General features: G+C 36.0%; 2 protein-coding genes across 2 annotated transcripts; both read left to right on the forward strand.

Moving 5' to 3' along the window:
- The first annotated feature begins 7112 nt into the window (after positions 1–7112).
- On the forward strand, positions 7113–11360 carry LOC131613465 (uncharacterized). Its single transcript, XM_058885134.1, has 4 exons — positions 7113–7165; positions 7626–7683; positions 10672–11095; positions 11296–11360. Exons 1-4 carry the CDS (start codon positions 7113–7115, stop codon positions 11358–11360), a joined length of 600 nt encoding a protein of 199 aa, XP_058741117.1.
- A 5168-nt stretch (positions 11361–16528) lies between these two features.
- LOC131613466 (uncharacterized) lies at positions 16529–18554 on the forward strand. Its single transcript, XM_058885135.1, has 4 exons — positions 16529–16565; positions 17603–17860; positions 17939–18242; positions 18341–18554. Exons 1-4 carry the CDS (start codon positions 16529–16531, stop codon positions 18552–18554), a joined length of 813 nt encoding a protein of 270 aa, XP_058741118.1.
- The last annotated feature ends 7477 nt before the right edge of the window (positions 18555–26031 follow it).

Consider the following 26031-nt stretch of genomic DNA (forward strand, 5'->3'; position numbering starts at 1 on the left):
TTTGCATTCATAACATCGCATAGCAGGTTTCTTACAACAGGTCTCTCATCCTTCCTCGCAGTTTATTTCAGCATCATGGATCTCGAGTAATCAGTCAAAAATCTTCAGGCTCAGATGATCCTTAACCTGACCAAGGGGCAAGAAGAATTAAAGGCACTTCTAATCAAGAAGGAGCAGGATCAGCATAGGCAGCAAGGTAGTCAAGATAATTGGAAATCCAAACCTAAGCGATCATTTACTCCGTTACTCATGCAGCTGTCTCAAGTTCTGCAACAACTACTCAATTAGAACTTGATAACTACATTACCTCCATATTCAGTTCCAGCCAATCCCGCTCCTGGGTACCAGTATAATGCAAGATGTGTTTATCATTCGAGCAACCCTGGTTATGATACTGAAGATTGTGGACCATTGAAGCATAGGATTCAAGACTTAATTGACGACAAGATTATTGACTTCAACTCACCTGAGAAGCCTCGTATGGCTAATGCTATATACAACCAGAAAGGTCGTAATGAACGCAACCTATCTGTTGGGGCAGTTTTGATCTTTACACCGGCACTATAATAACGACGAAAGCCAGATGTACCTAAAATTCAATTCACCAAGATCAATATGTCGCCGGCTCAAGCATTACAACATCTGTTGAAGATCGAATTGAATATTTTGAGGGATCCTCTTAACAATCCTAACACCTTCGCTCCTGGCTATAAACCCAATGCGAGGTACGCGTACCATTCCAACAGTCCTGGACATGACACTAACAATTGCTGGACATTTGATCGGTCACCATTTTACACTTAATTTCATCATGAATTCGACACACGATCGTCATGTTTGGTAACACTTTGTGTTTGTTTTCAAATGTTTTCTTTAAATTTATCTAGTTGTAGTTTATTTGCTTGCAATTTGTTTTTGTGCCATTTTCATTGTCAATTAGGTGCTTTTGATCTCGTTTGGTAATGGTTTCAGGTTAGCTTAGGATTGATGAAAGATTGCATGTCCAAGAGGTGCGCAAAAAGGAAGCAAGAAGCAAAAATGAGTAAAAAGGCAAAGGCGGACACGGTCTGACCGTGTCACCTGACACGGCCGTGTCAGGCCTCCTGAAGAACTTCCTCCTAAGACCAGAAGCTGACACGGTCTGCCCGTGTCAAGTGACACGGCCGTGTCAGCTGTGCGGACAAAAATTCTGAATTTTACGTTTTTACAAATTTTTAGTCCCAGGGGCAATTTTGGTATTCTGGCTGGTATCTGAAAACCTAGAGGGATTAAAAGTGACTTGAGAGACATGGAGAAGGCACTTTTGGATCGTACGATAGAATTCCAGAGAAGAGAAAGATAGCTTCATCAAGGTTTTGGAAGACGAAGAGATTCAACGGTGGACACCATTGAAGATCAGAGTTCTCCTAATCTTTGTAATGTCTAAACTTTTCAATTTTGGTTTCTTGAATATTATGAGAGGCTAAACCCCCCAATGCTAGGGGGTGTCCCTGATTTGAATTGTAATGACTATGATCTTCGTATTTCTTTAATCAAGTATTCATATTTTGCAATTTGATTGTTTAATGTTTTTATGCTTTCTTTGTCGGCAAAACAAGGATTGATCTACGGTTAACAATCTGTAGGACTACAATTGTTAAGGTTTTTAAACAATTAAATCTTATATTTATCACCTAGGACTAGGGATACCGTAAAGTTATTTGAACATTCTTGATTATTTACATCTTTGGTTTACAAACCTTTGTTTCTAAGGACTTAGGCAATAGGATTGCAAACTAAAAGGTTTTCACTAAGGACTTAGGAAAACACCCTTAAGAACAAATAGTTGCAGCATATGAACTTGTTAAAGAGGTCTTCTTACAGAGTCATTATAAGGCAAATCATACACCTACCTTGGCATTACCCTAAATTTATATATAAAAGTTCAACTTTGATTTCAGCTTATTTTTATTTTTTTCATCATTTTAGCTTATTGCGTTGATCATTTAAAACAACACCCCTATGCTCTTATGTTTAATTGACTTAGTATAATAACTTGTGTTTCCTACGCAATCCTCGTGATCGATACTTGGGGTAAAACCCATTATAACTACACCGGTGAAAATAGTACACTTGCTATTTTTCCGATCAACGTTGAAGAATAAGATTCAAGACATGATCGATGATGGGGAAATTAAATTCAACCCTCCTAAGATCCCTATGGTGATCATTGCTCTCATGCCTAATCATGACAAGACTGATTAATGTCTAGAAGGATGGATTGTTGGGTCATTAGCTTTGCTTTCATTTGCAATTTTCTTTCCTGCTTGTTTAAACATTCGGCTCATGATAGACATTATTTGTTTTAATAATCATCATCAATGCATTGCATATGTTTTTCTTGAATAAATTATTTCGCTATCACTCATTTTAAACTGGATCTTTACTTTGCATATGTTTTGTGATATTCAACTCGTGCTAAGTTGTAAGCCTTTTGAGGGAGGATGACGAAAAATATACCGCAACCTCATACAGTATGCTTTTGAACAGACTATGCTGACGATGTACATACATTGTTTCAATTCCTAAACAGTGGAGATATAAGGATGTTAATCCCTCGTCAACCCCTTTGAGCCTAAGAAGTAGAAGTTTTCTTTCTCATACAGATTAAAACCCTTAATCATAACCTGGGGCAGGGTAGTTACTCAGTTAACTCAGTTATGCCAGCATTCCTTCTACACAATTAGTGATGGGTTCCCGTAACCATTAAGTCAGGCAGTCAATATCCACCAAAAAAAAAGAAAAAACTGTTAAGTCAAAACCTATGAAGGAGACTTATCAAAAATCAAAACATCTTGCTGACTGTAATCTCAAAATAAATAGTTTAGGCAAAAGTTAAGGATAACAAAGTTAAAAAAGAGGTCACTACAAATCCTCAACAAAAGAAAACATTACAAAAAAGATGACTGTCTGTCCAAATAAACTTCCGGTACTTTAACCATCATCAAATGACAATGTTACAACTTCAAGCTCTGCTAGGACTTAAACGAAAGGTTAAATAAGCATAGGATCGAAGAACATCGCGAAGATTGGGATGGGTACAAACAAACTTTGAGCCATTGTCCTTTGTTTCTTAAATCGTGAACCAAGCCACGTTACAACCCTTGAAAGTCCTAACTGAAGCATGGTTAGTTCGAAAGCATACTGTCACCAAAAAGGTATCCTGACTCCTTAAGGTTTGCCAAAAATGCTGAGTTGATATTTCGTTTTTACAAACATCACATTTTTACAAATATCACGCTTTTACATCCCCTGTTTTAATATTTTTCAAAAAAACTCAAGACAGACATATGCATTGCATCTCATGAATTCATTATTAAACATATTTTGCTACATAGTTTCAAATGTTAGCAACAAGAAGAATCTGCACAGGGTACGACTAATGACTAACAGTTATCCCGACAGACAAGATCACTCCAGAAGCAATGTATACAAGGGGCATGACATGCCTTGTCCAATCAATCTGGGGCATTTAAGTCAAGATTCCAAGAATCTCTCAAGAATGCCAAACAATCAGGGGCATGCACCCAAGTGGGTCTGAAGCTACTTCCCGATCAGTCAGGGGTACCATACTAAGTTTATGGCTACTAGGGGAAAGTCACCCATAGTACATATATCGTAAGGTCCTCACGAGGCGAGTCTCTTCAAATTCCCTACTAGCAGGGGCAAAGCTGTTCAAGGTAGGTTGGACACTTTGACCAACACACATTGGTGTGTCCCAATCAACACAAGCCCAGGAATGGCAGTTACTACAACCACTGGGGGCAATGTTCGAGGCATCCACATCCTCTCACAGAGCCGATGTCACAGGATCATATCCCCACAAAGTAATCTTCAAGTAGCTATTTCCAATCCCTCCTCCAACAGGCTCTATTCATCTCTCTTATCCCTAGTCAGGGTGCATCAAAGATCAACCATTCAAATTGCTTTCATCCCCAAGCAGAAGTAAAAAATCCCCAGCTGATCATCCTCGAGCATGAAGCGGAGTTCCTACTAAAACAAAAGACCTGTACTCTGTATACTCTACAACAGTTAGGGATTGATTTTCCATGCCAGACGCTGCTACAATCTACTATCATCATTAACAACACTTTGCATTCATACATCATACGCCTCATGGCACACACATAACATACATACGCCTCATGGCGTATGCATAACACTCTCATTCATTTCAAAAAAATAAACACTACAATACATGCATCACGACATTGCATAGAACTAACTAATGTTGCTTTTTCAGTCTATTCCTACAAATCGAGTGAACATTATATTCTAGAAATAGTGCAGAGATAATCAAGTCAATGATTTAATTCTGACACTCATTCAAGACAAAGATTTAATTCTGATACTTAGTTCTGGGTATTCTCCAGAGATAGTTCAGAGATAATCAAGACAAAGATTTAGTTCTGATACTTAGTTCCGGGTATTCTCCAGAGATAGTTCAGAGATAATCAAGACAAAGATTTAATTCTGATACTTAGTTCCAGGTATTCTCCAGAGATAGTTCAGAGATAATCAAAACCAAGATTTAGTTCTGATACTTAATTCCGGGTATTCTCCAGAGATAGTTCAGAGATAATCAAGACAAAGATTTAATTCGGATACTTAGTTCCGGGTATTCTCCAGAGATAGTTCAGAGATAATCAAGACCAAGATTTAATTCTGATACTTAGTGCGGGGTATTCTCCAGAGATAGTTCAGAGATAATCATTTTCTTAAGATCTAAATTGGTTACCCCACAAGGTGTCGAGACGATCAACAATTCAAGATCTAAATTCATCAATACAAACGGTGGAGACGATCAATCCAAGATCTAAATTCATTAATACAAATGGTGGAGACGATCAATCCAAGATCTAAATTCATCAATACAAACGATGGAGACGATCATTCCAAGATCTAAATTGGTTACCCCACAAGGTGCTGAGACGATCATCATTCTGAGATCTAAATCAGTTACTATACACATTACTGAGACGATCGACGATCCAAGATCTAATTCTATCATCACAAACGATGTAGACACGATCATCCTTCCAAGTCCTAATTTAGTTACTACGAACAATGCTGACATAACCAACATTCAAAGATCTAATTCTATCACCACGAAAGGTATAGACACGATCATCTTTCCAAGATCTAATTCAGTTACTACAAACGGTGCTGACACGATCAACCTCCAACAAACACTTCTCAATACATTTAAACTCAGATATAGCCTAACGTACGGCTCATTCTGGTACTTCTCAATACAAAGGATCCAGTCTAACGTACGACTCATCCTAGGATACAACCTGACGTATGGTGTATCCTGACAACTATCAACATAGGGAAATTGGTCTAACGTGCGACCTATCCTACAGCCTAACGTCGGCCTTCCATACATTTAACAATGCAAACTTGACCCAGTCTAGCGTATGACTCGTCCTAAAAGTATAGCCTAACGTACGACTTACTTTGACACTTATCAATACAGTGGATTCATTCTAACGTACGACTCATCCTAAGTATATCCTTCACGTACGACGTATTCTGATTCTCAAGTCTATCAAGCTAGATGGCATCTTTAAGCCCATCTCAATCAAGTCTCAACATTCAGATGGCATCTTTTAAGCCCATCTCAATCAATTCACTTATATGATCCCGACGCTCAGGGCAATCGAGCTAACAATTTAATTCTGACACCACATATACAGTCTAATGTACAACTCATTCTAACACATGTCAATACATCAATTGATGGCATCTTTAAGCCCATCTCTAGAAAAGGTCCCTACATCAGCAAGGGCAAATTTCTTGATATTCTAGTGTTCAATCCTTTTCCACCTTCAGATTCCGACAGGAACACAGGCCAATCTATATCTTCAGGTCTAAGAAGATTGAACAGGGGCAGCTGTCATACCCCAAAATTTGCCCATCATATTTTAAAATATTTTTGGCTCAAGCACTGAGAAACGAGTTTTACTTATCTCCTAAGCAATCAACCCACAACTAGGGTTTTGCTTCTCTCAAGATCAAATCAAGTTCTAAGACCTCAAATGGATCCCATGGCCTCTCATATACTTCAAAGAATCCCTATGCCAAGTTTCAAACCCTGATTCATGAGATGGCTCAGTCAACAGTTCAAGTGGTCAACAGTCGACCAGTTTGACCTAAAAAAGTCAACTACGGTCAAATTACAGTCAAAACTTCTGATTTTTGGTCAACATCATTATTCTAATGATAGATTCTTCATTTGATAAAAATTTGATCATGATCCATCAAGAAAAGATCAAAAATCCACAAAGGACAAGTTGCTAAATTAGGGTTTTAAGGAGAACGTCAACCTAACTTTGACTGGCCATATCTCTTTCATACTTTCTCAGAAATTCCCCAACCAAATCTCATTCTCAAGGAAATTCAATTCTCTACAACTTTGATGTTGGGTCCAAGGTCAAGAAATGCTTTCGCATAAGAGATATAAGCCAAAACATTACAGGTCCTTCTAGAAGCTCGCAAAAAGCTGTTTTTTCTCAGAAGCCATATCATCGAGATAAAATCCTCAAATGGAAAAAAGGTTCCAAAGTGTCTTAAAGAGGACATCTTGAGCTTTCCAGAAAGTACTAGATCATCTCCATATGATAAAAATTGACCGAGTTATGGCTTGCGCAAGTTGGTCAATTTTCAAGAAAAGTACAAAACCCTAATTGCATAGTTTTATGTTTTTGGATTAATAGGCCTAGGTTTTGGATCCTAAACATGCTTGTGACCCAGGAAAGGACCTATAATTTTGTCTTTATATTTTTATGACTTTTGGTTGATTTATTTGGAATTTTATTCACTAAAAAGACAAATAAATTAAGTAAAATTATAAAAATAATAAGGATAAATTGTATGGATCAGGTTTTAATCATCCAATGGCCCAAATACTCACATGTAAGGATCCAAATTTGTTGGTGCATGGTTATGAAAGGAATGGTCCAAAAATAGAAGGAAAAATCACATAATTTTCAATAAAATTTTATTTTCCAAATAACATGGATCCAAGCCCATTCTTGTTGACCTATTTCCACCCTTATATATATAGAAACATGCTGCAAGGGGAGGAGGACGAAAAATTGGTTGAAAAAAATAGGGTTTCAAGGTAGTGAAATTATTAAGAAACTAAGGCTTATTCAAACTTGGTTCTCCAACCGTTCTCAGTCCATTCTGAAGATCAATTCATGCTCCAGAGGTCCCCAGATATTGATCAAAGACTTTAAAACGAATTAATTCACGCTCAGAACCTCTCTCGCGAAGGTACACCATTAGTATAACTTCTTGAATCTCAAACATGTGTTATATGTTATATTAATGCTGTTAATCCATATATTCCTGTTCGTACTAATGTGTGCGTTTGTTTTGAGCCTACGCACGAGAGTTTTGGCGCAGCTATCACGTTTTTCCATGTTTAGGGCACAAGGAAGGAACACCTTCGGTTTCTATGGTACAAGCGTTTACAGGATCAAAGAACCACACCATCGAGTTCGTAATACGCTAATTAGTAGGTATGGGTACGATTTATCCTTGTTCACTGCTTATTGCGTGAGTTTCGGTGGTTGCAGGAACTCGAAGGTTTTTCCGCAAGAGAATTCGCAGCAAAACGCGAAGCTGAATCCGCAGGTAATATGAATGAAGAAGAAGAAGATAGTGGGTCACATGTGCTGCTGTGTGATTGGCTGGTCAGCCCTCCCAATTCCTCTCTCCGCGCGTGGCCAATTCTGGGTGGCTAGTCAAAAATCAATTCTCTCTCACCAATTTTGATTCGCTGACAAAGGATAAATGGGGCCCAGTCTGAGTGTGTCTTTGACTTTTGCCATTAATAGTTTTGTTTTGCATATAATTGATTCTGGATATATTATTTACAACTAACAATGTGTAGCATGATTGGCAAGGAAGAGTAATGCGTTCCCATAAGGCCCTGGGTTCGATACCCAGGAATGACAATATAATTTTTACAAATTGTTTGTTCACTGACTCCAACGCATACAATCACACGCAGCTACAGTGCACCATCATCCACCAGCCTTTAGATCTTACGCATCCTCAAATCAAAAGGTCATGGAACGTTGGCTCATGGTATACTTTCAGGAAGCTCTCACACTTAATCAATGCCCAGGTTTCTATATTTCTTTATTATTTATTTACTACTTTTGTTTTTTCTCCTTCCTTTTTTATTTTCTTTTCTTAATTTCTTTTTAGTTTTATTTTAGATAATAATTTAGATTAGTTTATAACTTTAGGATTTAACAATTATATTTAATTGGGTTTTAATTTTTATATAATTAGATTAACTAATTTTAGGTTAAATAAATTAGGATAAATTAATTTAGGTCAATTAAAAATAAATTTGGGTTCAAAAAATTATTTTAATCAGATTAGCCGATTTTAAAATTAAAACCAATAATTAAGTAAGGGCTTTGATCAACATAAATTTTTACATTAACCTTAGTCCAGGTTTTAAAACCTGTTTCTTTTTATTAACCATGGTTAACTTTTCCCCGTTCGGGGTTTGCCTCTTGCCTTGTTTATTTTTCTGTTTACCTTGTGCCTTGTATATTTTCAATTTCAATTTATAATGTATCTGCCCCAAAGTACAAAAAGTTTTCTACCTTTCTTTCTGCCTTTTATTTTCTATTACCCTTCAAGGGTTTTATTGTAATAGTAATTAGGTTTATATTTTTGCCTTTAATTTTCCCGCATCAACAGATGTTTATTGTAATAGCGTAGGACTATTAAACTGTTCATTATAACTGCTATGGTTAGTAATCCTAGGGAGTGATAAACCCTGAATTGAACATAGAATCACTAATTTTTACAAGATAAAATTATTTGAATATTAACCACTTGATTGTGCACCCAGACACCTTTAGGGTAACCTTTCTTATGCTGCCTGTTGCCTTTTAAAGATTCTAAAATAGTCAAGTCCCACGATTCCGAGGATGCCTAAAGCAAATGTTGCCCTCAGTTCATAAATCATCATAAGATCATATGTCCCTTCGAAGTTGCCTTAACAAAAATGATCTTGTCCCTCGATGTTGCCTCGGTTTAAATGATGATTGTCCCAATTGCTAAGGTATCCTCGCATGTTGCCTAAATGACTATTTTATCCTTCCCTAAGACTACCTGCCCTCTTTATGGTAGGGACAGTCTGTGGCGAACGATAATCTCGATGACCCTTTACATCCAATGAAAAGACTACCTACCCTCATCATGGTATGGATAGCCCTTTCAAACGAAAAATCTTAAAGAACAGAAAGACATTAAACTTAGGGTAGGTGCTTTTAACTGCTTACTCACTATTCAAACTCAAATTACTTTTCACACTCCTTTTTCAAATCAACTCAAAAGGCTACGCTTATTTACAAGCTAAAGTCCTTATTCAAAGCTTTTCAATTCACACATGACACTCTTTCAAACAATTCAAACAAACAAGTGAGCTAAGCAATTAAGAGCCCATGGATAACCATGGATACAAAGGGTGCTTACACCTTCCCTTTGTATAACTTACCCCCCGAACTCAAAGTCTTTTAAATGGGTTTTTTCTGTTCTTTTAGCCTTTCTATATATTGGATAAAATAAAAGTCGGTGGCGACTCTTGCTTACTGCAACATTTCAAAAAGTCAGTTCTCCCACTGTATTACATGATGCATTGTTTGTTGTTAAATACTTATATATTACTGGTTGATGGATGATGATGATGATTGTGTGAAGTTGGTGAAATGTATATGACTTAATTCTTCATATACTTATTATCATACATTTCTTTATATTGTTATGATATCCCACCCTTTTTGTTTGAAAATTACCCTTATGTGTGTAACGTGCAGGTGATCAGGAGTGAGTGATATTTATCTTCAGTTAGTTCGAGTTGGCGTTGTTGCTCTGATACGTAACACTAAGGGGGATGAACGCTTAATTGTTTTCTTTGTTGGATTTTAAATAAATGTTAAGGCCTTCTCAAATATTGATGTTGGCAATTGTGGAATTAAGTTGTCATGTTGGTTCTTAATTGAATTATGAATATTTTCTATTGTGTAATAAAAAATGTTTTGAAGATTATGTTGTTTTGATCGGTTCATCCGACTTAAATGTGTTATGTATCCGTTAATAATTACGAGCAAATGTTTATGTTTTTGAAGAATGTGACATCCTAGTTTTGTGATGAATACTTTGAATGAAACTTTGCAATATGATTTTATTATTATTCGTCGGGGTAAATTAGGGTTTACATTAATGGTATCAGAGCAGGTCGGTCTGTCCGCCCAAGTTGTCGAGTCAGTAGTGTTGTTTGACAATTGAGCTTTCTAACCGTTGTTGTACAGTGTGAAGCAGAAGATGGCTGAAAGGAATGATGCTATGATTATTGCTGCCTTGAAAGCGATGGCTCAGGCTATGCAAAATTAGCCTAACGCTGGTGCTAATGATGAATCCCGTAGTCTGGCGACTTTCTAGAGGGAGAATCCTCATACCTTCAAGGGCAAGTATGATCCTGATGGGGCGCTAGCTTGGCTCAAGGCGATAGAAAGGATTTTCTGAGTGATGAACTGCTCTGTAGCACAAAAGGTGCGATATGATACCCATATGTTGGCAGTTGAAGCTGATGGCTAGTGGCTAGAGACTCGTCAGAGGTTGAAGTCTGCAGGTGAAGTTATCACTTGGGCTGTGTTCCGTAGGGAGTTTCTGAGGAGGTATTATCCTAAGGATGTCCGCGAGAAGAAGGATATAGAATTTCTCGAACTAAAGCAGGGAAATTTGTCGGTTACGGAGTATGCTGCTAGTTTTGTGGAATTGGCAAAGTTCTATCCTCATTATAACGAGGCTACTGGTGAGTTTTCCAAGTGTATCAAATTAGAGAACGGCTTACTCCCAGAGATCAAGAAGGCAATTGGATACCAGAAGATTCGTAATTTTCTGGATTTGGTGGATAGTTATAGAATTTATGAGGAGAAAAATAATGCTCATTATAAGTTTATAAATGAGAACAGGCGTAAGCACCAACAGAATCATGGGAAGCCTTATGATGCTCCAGCTGGTAAGGGCAAATAGAAAGTTGTTGAGGGTAAAAGGACTAGTGGGGGAGACGCTCTGATAAGTGCTTTATTCATGCTAAAATGACTTATTATAACATAGCACTTATCTTACTTATTTAACATATTTCTCAGATAAAAACCCTCAACTATTGAATAAAGTATCATTGTGCAAAATTACTTGGTTTAGTTTGCATTTGTGCAGGTTATAGTATTAACGCAAAAACAGAAAACAGGACTTTCGCTGCAGCGAACTATATTTCGCTGTAGCGAACCCCAGGCACTCAAAGGAAAAAATCCAGAAAACAGGGCATTCGCTGCAGCGAAAGGTAGCGAAGGCCCGATTCGCTGCAGCGAACCATATTTCGCTGTAGCGAACGAAGTCAGAATCAAACCTTCCAATTTCGCTAGCAGCAAGTAGTAGCGAGGTACATTCGCTGCAGCGAACCATATTTCGCTGTAGCGAACTTTGGCGGTTTCTAGAAGATTTGAATTTCTTAAAGCTGAAGAAAACATTCGCTACAGCGAAATATCCTTCGCGTAGCGAACTCTGGCGGTCAGAACTGCTATAAAAGGAGCAGAACTCATTTCAGAAAGGATTCATTCACTTTTATCTTGTATTACTGATATAATAGAAGTAGGAATAGAGGCTTTTAGGTAGAGAGAGGTGGATACACATCAAGAGTCGGGAAATCTTTGTTGATGTCATTCCAACTCGAATCTTCCATTGTTCATCAAGCTACCATGAGTAGCTAAATCCCTCTCTTGTTGGGATTGGTCGTAGTTCATCGAAACAGTATGTATTTTCTTTAATCATGGTGTTATATATAATTTATGTTTAAATCATTATCGTTGTTATCTTCGTTTTACCGTTTATTTCATGGATTGAATTGATATTGACAAATACGATTTTAATCTCGATCCAAGATAACAACTATTAAACTCTAAATGCTAGACATAGATTTAGGTTTGATATTCACTTCAAGTATTGAATCTTAATGCTACCGTATTGTTTAATAGGCTGAGAAATCGTCAATTAAACCATAAGGTAAGAAATCTCAACAAACGTTTAGACATGAACTTTGTTGTGAGCAATACGTGATGATAATGAAACAAGCATAGATTGTGTATAACTGATCCAAGATTTGCATATTGAATCGGTGGATGAAAACCAATTCCCAACAAGTCTAGTCTATTGAAACTTATCTTTCGTTATTTACGCACTTTTACTTTCCGTAACTTTAAACCAAACAAACTTGAAACTCTATGCTTAGAACTATAGAAATCGTTGAACGGTTTTGATATCGCTCCAATCTCTGTGGATACGATAATAGAAAATACTTACATTTGACTTGTACTTTCTACAACATCAAATTGGCGCCGTTGCCGGGGATTGGCGTTTAAGATATTAAAACATCGCAATCGTTTCTATACTTTTAAGCTTTGTGCATTTATTTATATTATTGTATATATTTTTCTGTTTGTTGCAACGTTTGCTCAAGTGTTTGGATAGGTGGAAAAATTTCTGTTTATGCTTCGAGGCAAAAGTTCAAAGGAGCAACTTCTTTTTGATCCCGAGATCGAAAGAACAATCCGAAAGAACAAAAGGCAAACGAAGAAACAAAAATCCAAACAGAAAAAGAAAGGAGCATCTACATCAACTTCCTCATCAAATTCATCAAAAGAAACAATGGCTGAAGTTGTTAATGGTCCTTGTGAAAGTAGCCCAAGGAGGTTCGCCCATCTCACCAACAATCCAGCCGCAAGACGAGCTGAGATGAAAACAGGACTGCTGCAAATTATTTATGCTAATCCTTTTGCAGGTTTGGATCATGAAGATCCATACACTCACCTCACCCGATTCTACGAAATAGCTGGTACATTAGGTGCACCAGAGGCTGAAGAGGAAGCTGTCTTCATGAGGTTATTTCCAAACTCTTTGATCGGAAAAGCAAAAGATTGGTACCTCGATCAATCAACAGAAACCATGACCAATTGGAATGTGTTAGAGAGAAACTTTCTCAGCAGATTCTTTTCTCACAACCGATTCATGGATGCAAAGACAGCTATCGCCACATTCACCCAATTTTCAAATGAAACTTTGTGTGAAGCCTGGGAACACTATAAATCCATGCTACGGAAGTGTCCAAACCACGGTTTCGATGACATGTCACAAATTCACATTTTCCGTAATGGTTTATTACCTCAACCGAAGCTTTTACTTGACGCAACAGCTGGAGGTTCCTTGATAGCAAAAAGTGCAGCAGAAGCAATTTCAATCATTGATAGGATGGCTCTCACAGATCACCAAGTTCAACATAATCGAGGTACCATACAAAAGAAGCCTGGAGTTTTGGAATTGGGTACAAATGATGCAATCCTAGCACAAAACAAACTGCTCACTCAAACCGTAGAGGAATTGACAAAACAGCTGTCCAAGCTTCCTCAACAACTCAAAGATGTGCACGGTTCGTCAAACGCATCACAACAAGTAGCTTTTTGTGAACTTTGTACAGGTGATCATCCAACTGGTTTCTGTCCCCCGATCAACGAAGAGGTAAAATATATGGGAAATCAACAACAAAGGCAAGTTCCGTACAATCAAGGTTATCCACACAACAACAACGCAAGCTATGGCCAAAACCGACCGAATCAGTACCAAAGTTACACGCAGCCAGATAAGCTTTCAAAGATCGAGGATACCTTAAATCAATTCATGCAATTGTCCATGGCAAACCAGAAAAACACTGATGCGTCAATTAGAAATCTTGAAACGCAAGTTGGGCAAATTGCGAAGCAACTAAGTGAGCAACAAAGAGGTACGTTTTCTGCCACCACTCAAGTTAATCCCAAGGAAACTTGTAACGCAATCACAACAAAAGGTAGTGACATTGTTCAAGACAAAGTTGGGGAGAATTCAAAAGGTATAGTTGTGGAGAAAAATCAAGAAAAAGGAAAACATATGGAGGAGGAAGAAAACAATGTTGATCCTGGAAGCGTAACAGTTCCAGTCACCATAAAAAATCTCAAGTTTAAAGCTTTGATTGATCTTGGTTCAAGCACAAATCTTCTTCCGTTATCCGTTTTTCAAGAGATTGACACTCTTGATATGGAACCTACAAAAATGATGTTGCAACTTGCTGACAAATCTATCACAAAACCAATTGGCATAGTGAAAGACGTTATGGTGGAAATTGAGAACTTCCTATTCCAAACAGATTTTATGGTGATGGATATTGACAAAATAGACGAAACACCTCTGATCCTGGGCCGTCCCTTCATAAAGGCAGCCCGAATGATGATTGACGTGGATGAAGGGAAGATGAAAGTAAGATACAAAGACGAAGAAGTGAACTTCACAGTGTTTCAACACAAGGAGGATGATTATTCCAAAGATAAAGCTCCTGATGAAATAGGCCTGGAAGCATTAAAATAAATGGACAAGAAAGAAAGGCCAAAGGATGGTGGCAAGAACATTTTGACGAATTCATGCAAACCACCATAATGCTTACTCGAAATAGGCGTCGAGCTAATGACGTTAAACAAGCACTTATTGGGAGGTAACCCAACTTTTCATTGCTTTCATTTCCTTTATGCATAATTAATAGATTAGTAGGAAGAAAATGGCATGACATAGCACAAAGAAAATTCTGCAGAAAACAGAATTATGCAGAGTTCGCTACGCGAAGCCCTGTTTCGCTGCAGCGAACGCAAAAAGTTCAGAAAAAAAATCTTTTCCAATCATGCCATCTTCTTCATTTTGATTTCTGTGTGTTTCCACTTTTGAGCTATAGATGACTTATGACCAATTCATGATGCTTGTTGTCCTCTAACAATGAATTGAAAGAAGAAGCATAGAGTGGAAAATCAATTTCACATAAACCAAAAGAACAAGGTTAAGGACATGAGTTGAAAAGATTGCACTATCCAAGGTACATGTTTAATGCTTTCTTAGAATTTAGCATATACATGACATGAGTAGGCTGCACAAAACCAGTTCATACAAACCTATGCCATGACATGTTTTCATATGAATCACTTAGTTCTAAAACAAGAAAGTGAGGTAACCTTCCATTGTTCACTATATGCTAAGGAGACTGACAAATTCTTGTTTTAACTTGTTTGATTCATGCTTAAATCTTGCATTTATGTTGGTAATCGCAAAGACATAGAAGGGATCAAGGCAATTCTTTGAAATTGAGCATAACCACTAAACCAAATATAGCCTCATTGTCCCTTGTGAGTGAGTGATCTTTTGCAACCCCTTTTGAGCCCTATGACAATAAATCTATCATTAATGAACTGAACAATACATTAAGTAAACCACTTAGTGGATATTGTTCTATATCTTTGAAAATCATAAAAAGTTCACATATGATAGATTCCATTTTTCCTTGAAATATAACCTTGAAACCATGATATCTTTTGAAAAATCTCAATGAGCATTCAAAGCAAGTAAGGTATTGTTCAAGTTGGGGAGAAAAGAGAAAAAGACTTTCTTCAAAAGAAAAGAAAAAGATTTGAGAATCAAAAGAAAAAAATTAGAAAATGAGAAAAGAAAAAGAAAAGGATATAATAAGTAAGAATGTTTTCAAAAGGAAGAAATAAGAAGTATTGGATAAAAGAGTCAAATCTTTGAATGCTCTTCTAAAAAGAAAAATCAACAACCTTTTTTCCATTATCCATAGAAATGACACTTCCTTGGTACCTTGGCCACATTACAACCATGAAAGACCTTAGTGATCTATGTTCTTGCTTATCTACATATCTTGTTTGGATGAAAGTATGAATTGATCTAGATATTAGCAAATTTGTCATATGAGAGATCAACATACCTCATCATTTTCACTTATACAAAAAGTGTGGTAGGTGTGATTCATGATTAACATGTTCATTGCTTTGGATTGCTTGACATGAAATTTATGTGGAAGACTTGTTTCATGAATATGTCTAAATGCTAAAGAAGGTAGAAATGCTTCAACTTTTGGATGTGTAATTTCAAGATACCATGCGCCTTGATTTCTTCATTGCAATATTTGGTTGATCATGTGAAAGGTGGTATAGAAACTCTTGCTTTTGTTTTTACTTTGATTGAGGACAAGCAAAGATTCAAGTTGGGGAGAGTTTGATAAGTGCTTTATTCATGCTAAAATGACTTATTATAACATAGCACTTATCTTACTTATTTAACATATTTCTCACATAAAAACCCTCAACTATTGAATAAAGTATCATTGTGCAAAATTACTTGGTTTAGTTTGCATTTGTGCAGGTTATAGTATTAAAGCAAAAACCAGAAAACAGGACTTTCGCTGCAGCGAACCCCAGGCACTCAAAGGCAAAAATCCAGAAAACAGGGCATTCGCTGCAGCGAAAGGTAGCGAATGGTAGCGAAGGCCCGATTCGCTGCAGCGAACCATATTTCGCTGTAGCGAACGATGTCAGAATCAAACCTTCCAGTTTCGCTAGCAGCAAGTAGTAGCGAGGTACATTCGCTGCAGCGAACCATATTTTGCTGTAGCGAACTTTGGCGGTTTCTAGAAGATTTGAATTTCTTAAAGCTGAAGAAAACATTCGCTGCAGCGAAATATCCTTCGCGTAGCGAACTCTGGCGGTCAGAACAAAGACTTAACAATGAAGCAAGGCGTTCGCTGTAGCGAACTTCCTTTCGCGTAGCGAACTCAGGCGGCCAGAACTGCTATAAAAGGAGCAGAACTCATTTCAGAAAGGATTCATTCACTTTTATCTTGTATTACTGATATAATAGAAGTAGGAATAGAGGCTTTTAGGTAGAGAGAGGTGGATACACATCAAGAGTCGGGAAATCTTCGTTGATTTCATTCCAACTCGAATCTTCCATTGTTCATCAAGCTACCATGAGTAGCTAAATCCCTCTCTTGTTGGGATTGGTCGTAGTTCATCGAAACAGTATGTATTTTCTTTAATCATGGTGTTATATATAATTTATGTTTAAATCATTATCGTTGTTATCTTCGTTTTACCGTTTATTTCATGGATTGAATTGATATTGACAAATACGATTTTAATCTCGATCCAAGATAACAACTATTAAACTCTAAATGCTAGACATAGATTTAGGTTTGATATTCACTTCAAGTATTGAATCTTAATGCTACCGTATTGTTTAATAGGCTGAGAAATCGTCAATTAAACCATAAGGTAAGAAATCTCAACAAACGTTTAGACATGAACTTTGTTGTGAGCAATACGTGATGATAATGAAACAAGCATAGATTGTGTATAACTGATCCAAGATTTGCATATTGAATCGGTGGATGAAAACCAATTCCCAACAAGTCTAGTCTATTGAAACTTATCTTTCGTTATTTACGCACTTTTACTTTCCGTAACTTTCAACCAAACAAACTTGAAACTCTATGCTTAGAACTATAGAAATCGTTGAACGGTTTTGATATCGCTCCAATCTCTGTGGATACGATAATACAAAATACTTACATTTGACTTGTACTTTCTACAACATCACGCTCCAGGTGGTATTATATGTTTCAAATATGGGAAACCAGGTCATAAAAGTAATGCATGTACTGAAGACATAAAGAGGTGTTTCCGTTGTGGTAAAGTCAGACATGAATTAGCTGATTGTAAGCACAAAGAGGTTATTTGCTTCAACTGTGGTGAAGAAGGACATATTAGTACTCAGTACCTGAAGCCGAATAAAGCACCGTCTGGTGGGAAGGTGTTTGCTTTAGCAGGAACTCAAATAGCTAGCAAAGACACACTGATCCGAGGTACATGTTTCATTAATAGTACTCCCTTAATTACTATTATTGATACTGGTGCTACTCATTGTTTTATTATTGCTGAAGGTATGAAAAAGTTGGGTCTTGTGTTGTGTTCTTTGAATGGAGAGATGGTCGTCGATATTCCAGCTAAAGGATCGGTGACTACTTCTCTAGCGTGTTTTAAGTGTCCCTTGTCGATCTTCGACAGAGACTTTGTTGTTGATTTGGTTTGTTTTCTGCTGAGTGGATTGGATGTGATCTTAGGTATGAACCAGTTGGAATGTAACTATGTTCATATTAATTGTTATAGCAAATCTATGCGGTTTTCTACTCTTGTCGAGGAGGAGGAAATTGATTTATTATCTGCTAGACAATTACGTGAATTGGTGTAAGATGAAGCTCGGGTGTTTTCATTGATGGTGTTGTTATCTGTTGAGAATTAGGTTACAATTGATGACTTACAGGTGGTACGTGAATTTCTTGAAGTTTTCCCGATGAGATTCCCGATGTACCGCCAGAAAGAGAAGTTGAATTTGCTATGGATCTTGTCCCTGGTACCAGGACTGTTTCCAAGGAACCATACAGGATGTCAGCATCTGAGTTGGAAGATTTGAAGAAGCAACTAGAGGATTTACTTAAGAAGAAGTTTGTGAGACCAAGTGTATCGCCTTTGGGAGCTCCGGTGTTGCTAATGAAATAGAAAAATGAAAGTATTAGGTCGTCTGTTAATTATAGATAATTAAATAAAGTAATAATCAAGAACAAGTATCTACTTCCAAGGATAGATGACTTGATAGATCAATTGGTGGGTGCACGTGTGTTTAGCAAGATTGACTTGAGATCAGGTTATCACCATATCAGAGTGAAAGATGGAGATATTCAGAAAACGGATTTTAGAACCCGATACAGGCATTATGAGTACTTGGTGATGCCTTTCAATGTTACTAACACGCCGGAAGTATTTATGGAATATATGAATGGCATCTTTCATACTTATTTAGATCGTTTTATGGTGGTATTTATTGATGATATTCTGATCTATTCTAAGTTGGAAGAAGACCATGCCGAACATTTGAGGATAGTATTGCAAGTTTTGAAAGAAAATAAGTTATACGCAAAGCTGTCCAAATGTGAGTTTTGGTTAGAGAAGGTTAGTTTTCTTGGTCATATCATTCCAGGTAGTGGCATTGCTGTGGATCCATTCAAAGTAGATGCAATGTTCCAGTGGGAAGTTCCAAAATCGTTCATGAAGATTAGAAGCTTTTTGATTTTGGCTGGTTATTATAAGAGATTTATCGAAGGTTTTTCAGAATTAGCCCTTCCATTAACGCGACTGACTTGCAAAGGTAAAGCGTTTGTGTGAGATGTTCAATGTGAATAGAGTTTTACAGAGTTGAAGAAGAGGTTGATGATGGCTTCGATTTTGATATTACCTAATCCTTAAGAATCTTATGTTGTGTATTGTGATGCTTATAAATTGGGATTAGGTGGTAAGGTAGTAGCTTATGCATCGATACAGTTGAGGATTCATGAAAGGAATTATCCTACGCATGATTTGGAACTAGCCGCAGTTGTATCCGTGTTGAAAATTTGGAGGCATTATCTTTATGGTTATAGATTTGAAGTATTCAACGACCATAAGAGTTTGAAATATTTGTTTGATCATAAGAAGTTGAATATGAGGCAACCCAAGTGGTTAAAATTGTTAAAAGACTATGACTTTGGCCTAAGTTATCATCCGGGTAAAGCTAATGTTGTAGCCGATGCTTTGAGTCGAAAGACATTGCATATGTTAACAATGATGGTTAAGGAATTTGAACTAATTAAAGAGTTCAGAGACTTGAGTTTAGTTTGTGAGAGAACACCGTAGAGTGTTATGTTGAGAATGTTGAACATTAATAGTGATTTCTTAACTAGAACCAAAGAAGCCCAAAAGTTGGATTTGAAGTTAGTAGATATGATGGTTGGAGGTGTAGTGGTGAAATTTGTGAGACTAAAGCCATTCAATTGACTTAGCTCATATGTTTTAACAGATTTGCCACCGCGCTTTATTGTTTCCAATGGAAATGGGAGAAAGAGCGAAATAAAACTCACAAAAATTTTTAAAATCAAAACTAATAAAATTATCAGATATTTGGGTAAAGAGGGTTTGTTATGCAAGGGGAAGGTTTTAAGCACCCCTCACATCTATGGTACTCCATAGGAACCTCTTTGAAAATATTATTATTGTTGCTGTTATAAAATGCCTTTTTGTGTTTTTGTTTAAATAGAGTGGGAGTATGAGAAAAGAAGGTTTTAAAAGTGACCTCGGTAAGACATTGCGTCTCAGGCCTACATACCCCTTAAGTGCAGTAGGGAAGTCAGAGCTTTTGTAGTTCCTCTTAAAAGGAAAATAAAAGAGTCAAGTGTCCAAAATCTTTTTTGGTGTTGAGCTTTAACAATATTCAACGGGGTTTTTAAAATATTAAGCTTTAACAATACTTAACAAGTTTTAATAAAAAAGAGCCAAGTTTTAACAATACAAGGCTAGGGTTTTAAAAACGAGATTGGTTGAGATTTGACAATACAAAAATAAGAGTTGATTTAAAAAGGTTGAGCTTTAACAATACAAAACTATTTTCAAAAAAAGTGGGTGCAAAGCTTTAACAATACTAATCACAAAGTAAAAGAGTTTGGAAAAGAGATTGAGTACCTTGACAATTTTAATCAATACCATTCTCATTCCTTTTTATATTTTAGCAACAACTTAAGCAATAAATCATTAATACCTCAAGTGGTGTGTGTTATAACATGCGTATAATTAGGATAAATAAGTGAATTTAACAAAGAGATCAATGTATAATACTCAAATGTAAATGATGGATAAGAAGATATTTATACCTTTGAATCATTTCATGTATGAATGAAGATGATGGATGATGGACGGATATCTCATGCATGTGGTTAGTAAAAAAATGTATATACAATGATAATACCATAAATAAACCATAAATGTACAAGGATAAAATTATCCATAAGTATGTACAAGTATAGGCAAAGAGATCAAAGCAACAAGTTATATCAACATGATGAAGCTAAAGATCAAAAGATTTCAAATTAAGATTTTAAATATTAGGGTTTTGAAATTCCTAAACCTAATTGATTTTAAAGTTGATTAAAAGAGAAAACCCTAAAGGAGAGTTGGTTTAAAGGAGCATGGTATCATCAAGATGAATGCTAACCTATCCCTATTTGATCCACATAAAATATGTACAAGACTTTGATGAAAATATTTAGAAGGAAATTGATTTTAAAAAGGTTTTAAATGAATAAAAGACTTGTTTTTTGAATTAATTTTAAAATGATCAAATAATAAATATTTTTGGATTTTTTAAAAATATATTCATAAAATAAACAAGTTAAATAAGGAGTGTGCAAAAAATCACATTAAAATAAATATTTTTGCTATTTTTAATAATTTATCAAAGTTAAATAAAATGTAAATAAAACAAGTGATAAAAAATATAGGTTTTGGTCCCTATAGGAATTGAACCCATGCCCATCACGTTACAAGCCAAAAGCATAGCCACTGGGCTACGCGCTTTTGGTGATCATAAGGCCCATTCCACTCATAAAATAGTAAAACAACTCACAAGTGGTTTAAAAATAAAATAAAACTCAAAAGTGCAAAAGGGGGGATCGAACCCATGCCCTTATACATGAACGCCTTAAACACACACACGCTTGCTAGTTGAGCCAATCAATTTAGTCAGTTATGAAATGACAACCAATAAACATAAAATAAACAAATTTTTGAAAATCATATTTTCCATTTCATATTTAACCTCACGTTCTACATTTTCAGAAAATCAATCAACATTTTCAAAAATGTAAAAGGGGAACATGTTCAGAATTCAACCACGATTCATAAAATTTGTATCATTTAAGAATTAATTCAAACCATAGCTCTTGAATTTCTGGAAAAAAGAGTATGAACCCTAAAACGTCAAAATAAAATTAAATGGTTTACATGAAGAATAATTGAGTGAAACCAGAGGGCTTTTGATCCTCACATGATTCTAAACACAATGTTATTGAACTTTGTTAAAAATGGTACCTAAATGAATGAGTTCAAGTTTGAATAGTTTACCTCTAAGACGGAAATTAAATTCTTTGTTAGAGGTGTTACAGAGCTGATTTGTTGATTTGGATAGCTTCCTGGAACCTTATAGAAGCTAAATGGATGCTTACTTGGATTTGAACACCTCTGGAATGAGCTACTCGATTGTACTTGCAAACAACAAAAGTTTGAAATGGAAATATATGTTCCAGGTGTTACAGAAGTTAATCAATGATCTGGATAGCTTCTATATGATATATGGAAGGTATCTGAGGTGAAAGTTTGGACAATGCTTGAGCCAAGTGTGAGTTTGGTGTTTAAGGTTCAGGGATGCTTAACTATGGAGGTTTAATGGTTATTTTGAGTTTGGGGTGTTTATAAAGGTGATTAATATGATAGACAGCTTCTAAATGATGTTTAGAATAAGCTACCTCAAAGGTTGTTTGACACCAAGAATGCTTAGAACTCAAAATGATTGTGCTTATGTACATGACAAATTTTTGGACTTTCAAGAGGGAGAATTAGAGAATTATGGTGTGTTGGATTTCAGAGGCAATGCTCTCTATTTAAAGGCTAAAATTAGGGTTTGTGGGTGAAAGAATCATATCATTTGGTTGCTTCAAAAAAAAGTTCTATGACTTAGCTTCATGGTGAAGGAATATTGAAGTTATGGTTCCCGTAGTACTTGCAATGCTTTAAACATGAACTTAGGGTGACTTCTCTGCAGCTTAGATGGTTGCTTATTGGACTTGAGTCACTTTTGTTGCAGAGCAAATAAGTTGGAAGCTCCAAGCAAGAGTTGTTGGTGATTAAAGTAGCTTTTCCAAAATGGAAGTTATGACTTTATGCTTAAAATGGTATTATGCATTGGTTAAGACTTGAATCACTTGGTCCATAGCTCAAAAGCAAGTGAAATCATCTGATTATGGTGCCTAGAACAAGCAAGAGGGTCTGCAAGCAATGTTTATGCAGATTTGAATTGCATTTGCCCACTTGGTTCTTCATGTTTATGGCTTGAATTCAAGTGTTATGGTGCCCTATTCACAAATTCATATCTCTTAGCTCAAACATTGAAATCTTGTGCTAATGGTCCCTATTAAGTGTGACTTAATTGTGAGACCTCATTAAACATAAGGACGTTATTCTTAAAGTATCTGTAATCAAGCTTTACTTTCAAATAGGACAACAGTAATGCATAAAGACTATTACGTGAGTAGACTTATGACTGTATCTCACGGGTCATGGATATGAGATATCAAGTCTTCACATATGTATAAATATTAGGAGTAATATTTATACTGGATTGATCCACCATGAGAATACTACATAGTTTGTTATGTAAGTGTCATAAGTAATTCTCATAGTGATAGTGGTGTATACCACCCTTCGACCTGAAACCATTATGGACCCTAGATGTGGATTCGAGTACTTTATTGCCAATCAAACATTGTCCGTAACAGGATGACCATAAAGATGGTTGGTGGGTACTTTACAAATCATGTTGAGGGACATGAGTGACCTAGATGAGATTTTCCCCTCCTACATATACGAGAGTAATATCTACGGGCCCCTTGATAGAGTATGATTGTAAAATGCCCCTTGATAGAGTATCATATATTGGGCTCATTTGTTTTTATCAAGTATACTCGGGGATCAAGGAATAAAATATTGGACTATACAAAGGTGACACATTCTATGTCTTGTGTTCAATATAGATATAAGGGTAAAAGGGTAATTGTACACATGATCATTATCACATGAAGGTTATGTCAGATCACACGACATTCTCGTCACTAGGGTAGCAGTGATGTGTTGCTAGATATTGCTCACTGTTTATAATATTAAATAGGTGATTAAATATTATTTCCAATGTTACGAGAACCTACAAGGTCACACGCATAGAGTATTTACAGTGGAATGGATAATTAAATGTAATTTAATTTAAATATTTGTTAATGATATTTAAATTGTTTAATAATTATCTCTCTCTCTCACACACACACACACACACACACACACACACACACACACATATATATATATATATATATATATATATATATATATATATATATATATATATATATATATAATTTATTTGATTAAATATGGTTTAATTAAATAAATGAGGATTGACATTTAGTTAAATTAAATAGTATTTAATTTAACTTAAAGAGTTTGATTGAATATAAATAATATTTATTTAATTAAATAGTTTAATTAAATAAGATTGGGCTTATTTTGGAGAAGCCCAAAATAAGAGCATTAGGGCTATAGAAGTTCTCTATAAATAGAAGAGCTCTTTCCCCTACCAATGCTAATTGTCAATTTTCTCAAAACAAGAACGGCTAGCACCACCTTCCACTTTGCACTCGCGTGGACTACGTAGAGACACTGGTATCTTCTGTCGTTCGTGATCAAAAGATAAAGCACGCTTCAAGAGGTAATTCTTGAACCCTTATTGGTATTTGGTTTATGATTAATGATTTAATCAAGATCTGTTCATTGTATTAGATTCGTTCATCGGATTAGATCCATTCATCGGAATTGTTCCGCTAAGAGGATAAAAAATTTGAAAAACCCCTTTTAAAATTCTAACAGTGGTATCAGAGCTTTGGTTCTAATTAAATCATTAAATCCAATCATATTTTATACTACCTCCGTTTTTTATTATATGTCGTTTTGAAACAAAAATTGTATTTAAATATAAGTCGTTTTGTAATTTCAATGTAGAATTAATTTTTCTCTTCCAAAAATGCCCTTAAACTCTCTTTTTTCTACAATTTTCATATTTCAGTTAATGTGGTATTATAATGCATTCATCGGATTAAATTCGTTCATCATATTAGATTCGTTCATCGGGATTGTTCCGCTAAGAGGATAAAAAATTTGAAAAATACCTTCCGTCCCACACTCTTTACGCGAATGACATTCTTGTTTTCTGCAAGGGTTCCAAAAAGAATGTTCGGGCTCTTTTTCGATCTTTTTTCTTCGTATGCTAGTGCTTTTGGGCAGGTGTTTAATCCCTCCAAGTCCTCCCTCTTTACTGGTGGCATGAGTAGTAGTAAAGCTCAAAAGTTATTGGACTTTACTTATTTTTCTAAAGGATCACTTCCTTTTCACTATCGCGGGGCGCCCATTTTCAAAGGTAGAATTAAAGTGGGTCATTTAAATCCTATTGCGGATAGAATTATATCTAAATTTTTGACTTGGAAAGGTTCCTCTCTTTCCATAGCGGGTAGAACGGTGCTTGTTCAATCTGTCATCAACTCTATGCTTACTCACACTATGGGAACTTATTCTTGGCCTTCATCTCTTCTTAAGAGCACTGAGCGTGTGTTTCGCAATTTCATTTGGAGTGGGAATATTAATAATCGTAAGATAATCATGGTCGCTTTGAATAAAATTTGTCAGCCTAGAGCTAATGGAGGTCTAAATGTTCACTCCTGGTTTTGTTTAAATGAAGTGACTAGTCTAAAGATTTGTTGGGAGTTTTTTAACTCATTTGAGGATTGGGCTGTGATTCTTCGTGGAAGGGTTTTGAGAAATTATGGGCAGATCAATCATCATATTTCCTCTTCTATTTGGCTCAATATAAAACCGCATATTTCTGTTGTTTTGGAGAATTCTTATTGGTCTTTGGGTAATGGAAATCAGATTAAGTTCTAGAAATATTTGTGGGTTGGTACGCCATTTATTCAAAACCTTAATGAGAAAACAACTTTGGACCTCAACATTAACCTTAACATGCGGGTTTCGGAGATTTTCGACAATAACAATTGGAATATTCCGCTAGCTTGGTACGATTTCTTTCCTTTCTTATAAGAAAGACTAATATTTTTGTTCTTTGTTGATAGTTCGAAAGATGACATGCTTTGTTGGAAACACTCCACTAATGGATTTTGGATTCAAAAGAGGCGCTCCGTTTTATTTCAAAATAGTTTGTTACTCTTCCTTGGGCAGCTTCGCTATGGAGTTGGTTTATTCCTCCTTCTAACTCTTTGCTTGTGTGGAGGCTGCATCATAAGAAAGTCCCTACTGATAGCAATTACGGATTCGAGGTTTTAAAATGGTCTAT

This window comes from Vicia villosa, linkage group LG6 (assembly GCF_029867415.1).
Source record: "Vicia villosa cultivar HV-30 ecotype Madison, WI linkage group LG6, Vvil1.0, whole genome shotgun sequence".
NCBI classification, from domain to species: Eukaryota; Viridiplantae; Streptophyta; class Magnoliopsida; order Fabales; family Fabaceae; genus Vicia; species Vicia villosa.